The sequence below is a fragment of the Psammomys obesus genome, unplaced genomic scaffold (assembly GCF_907164565.1).
Source record: "Psammomys obesus unplaced genomic scaffold, mPsaObe1.curated_primary_1811, whole genome shotgun sequence".
In the NCBI taxonomy this organism is placed as follows: Eukaryota; Metazoa; Chordata; class Mammalia; order Rodentia; family Muridae; genus Psammomys; species Psammomys obesus.
Genome location: NW_026595981.1, coordinates 1,944,256 through 1,953,808, shown reverse-complemented (window position 1 = coordinate 1,953,808; position 9,553 = coordinate 1,944,256). Strand labels below are relative to the sequence as shown.

Sequence of the window (9,553 nt, the reverse complement as noted above, 5' to 3'; positions counted from 1 at the left end):
AAGCCAGTAGGGCAGGTGTGGGAGTACACAGCTGTAAACACCAGCCTTCAAGAGGCTCAGGCAGAGGCTAGCAGCCCGGACTACATAGTAAGATCCGAAAGTTAAAAAAAAAAAAAAAAAAAAAACAAGCCCGGCTGGGGAGGAACATGTTTGTAACTGAAATTCTCCACCTAGGTTTGGCAAGTAAGCCCAAAGGTGGAGCTACCTTTTAGGAAAAAAAGAAAAATTACATTATTTTCAGCCAGGTTTGGGAGTACCACATCCCTATGATCTCAGCATTTGGGTGGCTAAGTAGAAGGCTTAATTCAAGGCCAGCCTTGGCTGCTAGCAAGCATTTTAGTATTTCATCCTTTTTCCAAGGTTATCTCAAAAAGGGCTCATGTGAAGAGGGGCTCACTCAGCACTGGTTGTGACTTGTGTGCCAACAAAGGACTGAACCAAAACACTGTTAAGCAGGTAGTGACCATCGACGCAGCACACCCAGGAGAGGCTGTTGTAAGGCAGGGGCTGGGGACAGCTGATACCCTCGGAGGGTGGGGTTGTCTTGGTTTTGATGAATGAGTGGCATGGGCAGTCCTGTGTGCGGAAGCATAAAAATGAAAGCATAAGGTTTCTAGGTTAGTATTACACAACTCTTAGTATTGGTTAGGGAGAGGAGAGAAAAGATCTCATCACCTGCATGTCCACACCCTCATTTGAAGTCTACTACTCGGGTGCTCTTCTCCCACCTAGTATAAGCTGTTCCGTGGTCAACAGGCAGGCTTCTACCCTCCCAACCGGGATTTACCAGAGGAAGAACAAACCCCAAGTTACACATGAACACTGAGCTTGAGCTCGGCATCGTCCCTCTAGCCTTTGGGACTTTGAACCAACATGTTGGACTAAGGTATGAGTAAGACCTGCCTGGAGGCCACACAGCGTGTTTGAGGAAGTCGGCACCAGTGCACTTAACATGTAGAGAGTTTAGTGCAATTTAATCACTTGTGGATACACTGACAGTAAACAAAAGAAAAAACACAAAACCATTTTTGTTTTTTAAATGGCACCTATTAAAGACTGAAACTCAAAGTCTGAGCCATAACCATCCAGTCCTTTAGAAGTACACGCACGGTGGATTATAAGGCACTTGTAGTGTTTCCGCTGCTACCTGAAGTGGCAGCAGGTCCTCAGACCCAGCCTGTGGTGAGGGACGGTCAGTGCCACACCGCATCCAACTGCACACAGCTAACGGCATTGGTCCACAAGGCTTGCTCCAGCCAGCCTGACTGCGCCTGCTCCCTAGCCTTCCGTGACCAAATGCACATTCAACACGGAAATGGGTCTGTTAACCAGGAAGCGCTGGAGGCACTGGCCTACGTGAGACCTCGGGTTGGAGTGCAGACATCTGTATCCACTCTGTATGAGAGTGGCGGCGAGATGACCCAGTAAACCTCTGCAGAAGCCATCACTTCACTTTGTTCCTGGAGTTTTAGGCCAGCTTCCAATGTGCGGACACAGAGAAAACCGGGTATGAGAGGCCATGCTGAAAAGAGAATAGTGTTGGTGACTGCTTGCAACAAGCTCACAAGTTTGATACTGCTCTATACCAAGTCAGCCGGCAAAGGTAGGGAGTGGCCTCTGCCGGCCTCCTGACCTCAAGTGCTTCAGGCTCTCAGCCCTGCGTCTTGCCCATTGTCGGCGGGAATTCATTGTTGATGTACAGATGAGAGGACTAGGCTGTCTAGGACACCACAGTGTCGTTTCTAGTGTTGGACAATGGCCCTGTCAAGAACCAAGTTGTCATTGGCTTCTGGCCCAGTACTACGGGTGTTGCCCTGAGTGGGTGGAGACGGGGAGAGCAGTGCTCACCTCCCAGAACTCTTGTCATAGGCCCGAGGAAGGCTCCTCGGGCTTGTGTTAAAACTATTTGACGGGATCCAAGTTGTCACCAGGTGGGAGAAGGGCTTTTGCAATAGGAGCAGGTTAGGAGGGGAAGGTAACGGGGATTTTTAAAAAGAAAATCTCAAATCCAGAGGCTTATCAATATCCAGAAGGCAGAGACTACCCCAGGCACGATTTGGTCCTTGGAATACTGAGTAGAGGAGGCAGCTCGTGTGTCTGACCTGAGAGTAGTTAACCATCCTTTCTGACTTTGGCAGTGTCAAAGAGCCGGGCTGCCTTCTTGCACAGCAGTGAGAACCAGTAGAGCTGGGGGGAGATGAGGATGGCGTTGGCCATGTTGCAGTGTAAAGGGATATTAAATGGCACTCGGAGCAGGCTTAGTCCTTTGTGTTGGCCATAGGACCAGTACATGAAGGGGAAAAGGAGGATCCGGCAGAACAGGAAGGTGGTCAGCGTGAGGACTCCGTTGACCTTGTAAAGAAGGGTATGCTGCTGCTTTAGCTGTAAGAAAAGGAAGGAGAATGCAAGGTTATCAGGGCATGGAGGCCAGCCTTACAACAGTCACGCAGGTCCTTGGACAAGTCAAGGCCTATGGTGCTGAATTGCTTGGCACCTGGGTACACACACGAGCAGATACATAAGCCCATGTGTGTGCTTACGGAGGCCAGAAGATGCTGGGTGCCTTCCTCCCGCTCTCTAGAGACAGGGTCTCAGTGAACCCTAGCTCACCCTTTCAGCTAGGCCTCACACTCAGCCAGCCATGCCTAGCTGTCACTTGCTTCTGGCCCAGTATTATGGCTGCTGCCTTGAGTGGGTGCTTGTGTAGCAAGCTGTCTTGCCCACTGAGCTATTTCCTCAGCCACCATATCTAACCTCATAATTTTACCAAGACCGATGCTCAATTTAGCCTAAGCCACCCTCTCTAACAGGTGTGTAAGAATGATTAAATTGTGGCAGGAAACTGCGACAATTGACGTGTGTGTGCGTGCGTGTGTGCGTGTGCGTGTAACGGGTCAGATCAAAAGTCTCATCCACCTGGTTTGGATGATGAAGTAAAAAGGGTCTCCTCTCAGCACTACGATCTCTCCAGACTCCCTTCTCCAAAGGCAGAGTATGGTCTGTCCCCTCCTACAGCACCTCTGCTGTTTCCCTCATACACACCTGGATCAGAACTCTGCCCAGTGACACAAAGGGAGTGCTCAGTTCTGCTGTGAAGATGCAGCCAACAAAGAAGTCTCCAAGTTCTCCCCGGAGCTTCTGCAGAGAGAAGAAAAAGAAACTGAGCTGTGGAGGTTAAGCAGCCACCGGAAGGAAAATCTAGGGCTATAGAGAAAAGGTAACGACCCTGAGGGAGAAAAGTGCTAACAAGCAAGTGGACACCCAGTGAATACCCTTTTGCGTCCCTGGCAATCACTTCTTGGGGAGGATGCAAAGGTGAACGCAGATAGGCTCACTGAGGCTACAGCAGGGTTCATCTGATCTTAGTGACAGCGGGGAGAAACGCCGCAGCCTGCTTCTGTGTGTCAAAGCAGGCACTGGGCCTGTTCAACTTAACGAAGTGTGTGCTCCAAGGCACAGTCCTTACCTAATGGTTCCTTGTTTTCTTCCTAAAATAGCACCCTAGCTGACGGAACACCTGCTCAATAACACTGGGATAAGAAAACTTGGGACAAAAGAGATGGCTCAGCCACGAAAGGCAATGGCCCATAAGCCCGATGACCTAGATTTGACCCACCTACACCACCTCAAGGACCCTTGTGGTGGAAGGAGAGAACTGACTCTTACAAGTTGTCTCTTGACCGCCACACTTGTCCTCATACATATGCATACACACAACATAAAAAGAAAATAGAATGCTGGCAGTACACTCAGACACAGGAAGCTTGCTATATATTTGAGAACAGCCTGGTCTACACAGTGAGAGCCTGTCTTAGAAAAGAAATAGTGCTGGAGAGGTGGCTCAGTGGTTTAGAGCACTTTCTACTCTTCCAGGGAACCAGAGTCTGATTCCCAGCACCCACGTCAGGCAGTTCAGAACTGCCTGGATCTCTAGCTCCAAGAGATCTGATGCCACTTCTGACTTCCACAGATACTTACACATCCACATAAAAAAATAATAATCTCAAGATAATCTGGGTAGTGGTGGCACACGGCTTTAATCCCAGCATTCAGGAGGCAGAGGCAAGGTGGATTTTCTGAGTCTGAAGCCAGCCTGGTCTACAGAGTGAGTTTCAGGACAGCCAGGGCTACACAGAGAAACCCTGTCTCAAAAAACAAAAAAAGAAAAGAAAAATAATGTTGAAGCTCACTAGTGATACAGGTCTATTAATTCCAACTGAGAATTATTGCTGGAGTAACTGGGAAGCTGAGGCAGGAGGACTACAAGTTCAAGGCCAACCTGAGCAACTTGGTGAGACTATTTCAAAAAGCAAAAGGCCCTGGGGATACAGATGCGTGGCGCACTGCTTTCCCAGCATAGGTGAGGTGCTAGTTAATTCCTGATACTAAAAAATAAACAAAAAACAGGACTGGAACAAAGCCAGCAGTTAGGATCACTGATGTCTCCTCCAGAGGACCTAAATTCAATTCCCGGCACCCATATGGCGGCTCAAACCATCAGTAACTCCAGTCTCAAGCGATCCAATATTTCTGGCCTCTGCAGCTCCAGACAAGCTAGTAGCACACAGACATACATGCAGGCCAAACATCCATACACATAAAAGGAAAACAGCCATTTTAAAAATTAGCAGTGTTGGCTAGAAGTCACAGACATTTCGGGTGGCATGGTTTTCCCCAGCTAGCTGCCTGGGAGACTCAGTGAAGCACTTAGCAGAAGGAGGGCACATGTAGAACAAAAGAAAGAGTGCTCTCCAGCTCCTAAGAGGTAGCCCCAGTTCAATGGCAGAGTGGCCAACTGAGGCTGCTTTCCCAAGAGGCCATACCTGGGAAATAGGGACAAGGACAAACAGAATGACCGCATGGTGTGTGACCATGAGGCGGTTTTCAATCAGGAAGTTGCGGAAAATGGTGGCACGTCTGAGTTTCTGGGCTCTAGTTCGGCACCATTCGCAGAGGTACATGGCATAGCAGTCATAGATCATGTATGGAATCAAAAACCAGACATATTCTCTGGCAAGCCAGTGCCTAGAAGAAAGCAGAGGGGCAGACCCTTAACCACGAGGTCAATGTTGAAGCAGAAAGCCAATCTCTTCCCTGGCTCCCTTCAGTTCTGTTCTCAATCAGTTGTGACTGCTCTGAACACTTCACAATGAATGGGGGGGGGGGGTTTGCCAAGGAAAGTGTCCCTAAACCACAAAGCAAATTCATAAGGGCGAAGGGTGGAGAAGCAGGAATCCTACAGTTAGTTTGCTGTAACTACTTGCCTAGTTGAGCTACTTATTACAGTAGACTTGGAGCATTTTGATAGAAACTAACTTTGATGGAAATCAATTTCCAAATGATTCAGCAGCTCCACCAAGGAACTGGTTTGGAAGGTGTTCTAAATCACAAGTCCAACCTTTCCAGTTTAACTCCTCAGTTGCTCAACAGTTGGGAGTTTCTGAGAGCTTCCGGAACTACACATTTTCTCTTGCTTCTCCAGGCACCATTGTAGCCAGTTTGTAGGAAGCAGTCCTGACCGTGTTATTTCCAAATGTATAGTTAATCCTGGGTTCCGTTCATTCCTAACTGGGACCAGCTAGATGGCCCAGGGGGTTAAGATGCGTCCACTAAGCCTAATGGGCTCTCAGGTTCATCTCCAGGGTCCACGTGGAAGCAGAGAACTCCTGCAAGTTGTCTGAACCCACAAGCACAGCTTGGCGCACATACCATTTACTTTAGAATGTTAAAAGTGTCTAGATATTGGCCTGGACTTCAAGGACCACATCACAGCACTAAATAACAAAAGAGGCTGGGACAAAAGAGGTCCATTTCCTGGCCTGATTTTGGGCACATATGTCCAGTAGGAGCAAAACATTTGCTGGGCCAAAATGATGGTTCGTTACTGTTCTGGGATCCACAGGAAAGACTATGTCAGCACTGACCAACATCCCACAAATACTTCATATAAAGAAACATTCAAACTGGAGTCTGTTCTATACTGGGGAGGATTGGACTTTGCAAATTTTTGAGCGGTTATGTTTAAAGAGCAAAACTGCCATACCTTCTCAAACTGCCCTAAGCATCAGCCACCTACAGGCTTGTGAGGCACTCTGCTCCCAGAGACTAAAGCCATGTCTAGAATCAAGTCTGTACTTTTCACCTTGTCCTAAGGGATTTCCCAAGGAGCCGGTCCACTGAACTACAACACCAGGAATCTAGAGAGAGTACCATATGAGAGCCTGTTCCTGAGTAACTCCGCATTTATCACAGCGTGGCTCAATTAAAGAAGAATGAAACAGGCAAATAAATAATGATGGCACGTATAATAGACCTGTAGGCACACCAATTAGCTAGCTTCTTGTATCTGGCCCAAAAAATTCAACACCTATTCTAATGCCCATCAATGGATTCATTGATGCTTAGAGACATTTCAGGTAAAATAACTATCAAGAACGGGTATGGTGGTGTTCACCTTTAATCCCAGCACTGAGAAGGTAGAGGCAGGTGGATATCTGCGAGTTCAAGGACAGTCCAAACTACATGACACCCTGTCTCCAAAAGAAGAGACGGAAGAGAAAAATCATGAAGTGATGCCAGCATAATCACACCCAAGTAAGATTCCAAGCCACGAGGAGACAGTCTCATTCTCTCTGGTTCCTCTTCCAGCAGGGAAACAGGACATGGCAGGGTGGGAAATCAGGAAAGGCCACCCAACGTTCTCTGGATACCTGTCTGTCACCCTTTAGCTTTTCTGAAAGAAAAAGCCAGGTTCTGAGAGCCCCAGTGGGAAGATAAGTAATAAAAGCATCTTGGTGTGGAGGCATTCATGTGCTCTTCCGGCCTTGAGAGACAGACGTTGGCCTGCCACAGTCCATGCTAGTCAGGTCTACAGACAGAAAAGCACCACCACTACCCACGTCTAACCAGCAGAGCCCATCCTGCTCTTTGTTTATGATTTATCTCACTGAAGTGCCACAGATGTTCACTTTCTGGCCTGACTTTGTGCACAAACATGTCAGGTTTCTGAAGGCACAAGAAACCTCTTCATTATCTTTAGCAAAGGAGAAAAGCCAGAGCAGCATCTGCAGGGAAAGGGAGGGTGGACTTCTGTCAGTAGAAGGGGTTGGCCACACACAATGCTACTAACTCTGCTGAAGAATGTTCCAGAGGGAGAACCCAGTGAGAGCCTTTAAAAGAACCAAAAGCTATACTCCCACTTCTAAAGAGGGACCGTCAGGCCGCACTGTCCTCTAACGCCGCAGCTTTAAGCCGGGCTCAGTCTCTTGCTCTCTAGCATTCTCCACTCTCCCCTCGGTTCTCCTCAGCTGGGGTGTTGCAGGCAGCAAGAGGAGGGCACTAATAAGGGTGCACTGGGTTTCCCACCAGGCAGTCACACACACCACAGCATGACAAGGAATTGGGGCCTGTGAGCCACTGAAATGTGGACACTTGGGAGGGGGAATCCCTCAGCCGGGGATTCATACTTCCCACCTGGGATGATGGGACTTTACCTGTCTGAGACCACGTTGCGGCAGGAGATGATGATGGTGAGCCCCGCCCCGGTGGCCAGCACTGCCTGCACCGAGGACACCAGCCTGAGGTGGGGCAGAGAAGGGAGACCAAAGAGAGCTTCTTACTCCAGGACTGCGGACAGCACAAAGCCCGACTCTCCAACCTGCCTTTCCCGGGCGGAGACGCCCTCCCGGGCCATGGCGCCGCGATGCCTAGAGCGGGGGCAGCAGGCGGGGAGACGCACACGCCCTTCCCGCCCAGGCCCAGCCCGCACCGAGGGGCGCTTCCCGGCGCCCCCTTTCCGCCCGCAGGCCCGCGCAGGCCCGGAGCGGAGGGCGGCGCCCCGCCGGGCCGCGGTACCTGGTGCCGACCGTCAGGCGGTCGTCTTCCGTCCATCCGGGCCGCGAGCGGCGCAGCGCCCAGGTGCTGAGCGCGAAGAGCCCCGGGAAGAAGAGCGCGCCGCTGGCCAGCGTCAGCAGCATGGGTGCGGGTGCGAGTGCGGCCGCTCGCTGCGCGGCGTGCTCGGGGCTGGCGGCTGCCTGGCGCGGCCCGCGCTGTCTATTTCTAACCTCCGCCCGCCCCGCCCGGCCGCCGCCGCTCGGGCCCCGCCGGCCCTGGCCGCCCGCCCGCGGCGCTCCCCCGCGTGACCAGCTCGCCGGCCGCGATAGGCGCGGGCAGGAGCTGGGGCGGGGTCTAGCCGAGAGGCTGCAGACTCCCCTCTCCGTCCCCGCGGCCGCGGCCAGGGGCCTCCCTGCAGGACGTGTGCCCGTCCGCGGTGCGCGCCGCGGAGCCCCAGTCTCTGGCCGAGGGACCGGGAAGGCTGTGGCCATTTGCCCTCCTTCACCGCGCATCGTGGCTTCCTAAGGGAATCTTCCCGCCCATCACCGGGAGGCTTCTCAGTAGTCCCCGAGAAGGCTTGAAAGCCTGCTCTGCCTCCATGCCTGCTGTGGGACTTAGGGACCTCTTGGCTTTGGGTCCAGATGCTACCTGAGTCTTGGTAACTGTTGTGGATGACAGCTGTGTCGTTATTTAACAGTTCTTGGGCCAGGCGATCCCATTTCGACTCAGCACGGCTGACGGTCCGGTCGTTTCAGAACGGCTAGCTTCTCTTGGGAGAGAAGCCGCTTTGGTCGGTAGCTCCCCACTTCACAAACGTGTGGATGTGTGGGGATGCTGGCGTGGGGAGGTGGGTGTTCCAATTCACTAATGCCCAGTACAGCCGGAAGGTACCACAGGTCTCTTCTAATCACCAGCATGAAAAATGCACTCCGAAGTCTCATTAGAGGGCTTTGACGGGACGGCTGGACTCGGCCTCTCTGGGCCACGGGTTTCCTCAATTGTGGAACAAGGAGGAAGTTGGATACAAGCCCTTCAAGGCTCTTCCAACTCTGGGACCTCTATAAAATAGCAGATGGTTTCTGCTAGATGCCAATAAGTTAACATTCAGTTAATGGTATAGAGATAGAGCGAACATAACTTTTGTTTGTTTCACTTTGTATATAATTACTGAGTCTGAGCTTTTCTTGACTTTAAAAGGTATTTCCTCTTCATTTTTTTTTTTTTTTTTTTTTTTTTTTTTTTTTTTTTTTTTTTTTTTTACTGTCGCTAGGCTGTGCTTTGGGGGAGGTGTTAAGACTACTCTTCATATCTCCCTACGTGTTGCTGATGTGAATTTAGATGACGTTAAGAGAACAAAGCTCAAAGAGAATCAGGGCTTTCATATATTTAGAGCAGGCTGCATCTGTGCTTCCCCAGTTCACAGCTAAGATTAAATGGTAAAATGGAACAGACTCTTCAGCTTGCTACCAGGGTGTCCCACAAACAAGACTCTCATGTGAACAAAGAACATCTATCTATAAACTTCCCCTTCTCTCCAGAAAACACTTTTCTACATTCCCACTTTCTACCTCCTATCCATGCATTCTGGTCACCTCCAACTCTGCCCCCAATGTGTGGTTCTGTCCCTCCTGCCTCTGCTAGGAGAGACTGGCAACGTGGAACACATGTGCCAACAGTGTCTGCTGTGAGGGCAGGCTCCACACAGTGTGACCAGTGTCTG

At 50.6% G+C, this 9,553-nt stretch overlaps 1 protein-coding gene across 2 annotated transcripts; it reads right to left on the bottom strand.

Annotated features, from left to right (window-relative positions):
- Window positions 1-929: 929 nt before the first annotated feature.
- On the bottom strand, window positions 930-8,057 carry Tlcd3a (TLC domain containing 3A). Of its 2 annotated transcripts, XM_055620165.1 has the most exons (5): window positions 7,855-8,057; window positions 7,494-7,577; window positions 4,824-5,025; window positions 3,043-3,138; window positions 930-2,382 (listed from the first exon to the last, which is right to left on the bottom strand). In XM_055620165.1, the coding sequence occupies exons 1-5, from the start codon at window positions 7,974-7,976 to the stop codon at window positions 2,113-2,115; spliced, it is 774 nt and encodes a 257-aa protein (XP_055476140.1). In that variant the 5' UTR covers window positions 7,977-8,057; the 3' UTR covers window positions 930-2,112. The 2 variants fall into 2 exon arrangements, with proteins under 2 accessions (XP_055476140.1, XP_055476141.1); XM_055620166.1 differs by lacking the exon at window positions 4,824-5,025 and having other exon boundaries at window positions 2,310-2,382.
- Window positions 8,058-9,553: the final 1,496 nt, after the last annotated feature.

Bases quoted from the DNA above. Each gene is read 5' to 3' on its own strand.
- Tlcd3a (XM_055620165.1), bottom strand. From the start codon at position 7,976: ATGCTGCTGACGCTGGCCAGCGGCGCGCTCTTCTTCCCGGGGCTCTTC. The intron at 3,139-4,823 runs GTATGGCCTCTT...TTCTCTCTGCAG, and splicing joins TCCTTGTCCCTATTTCCCAG to AAGCTCCGGGGAGAACTTGG. The intron at 2,383-3,042 runs GTGTGTATGAGG...CTTTTCTTACAG, and splicing joins TGGGCAGAGTTCTGATCCAG to CTAAAGCAGCAGCATACCCT.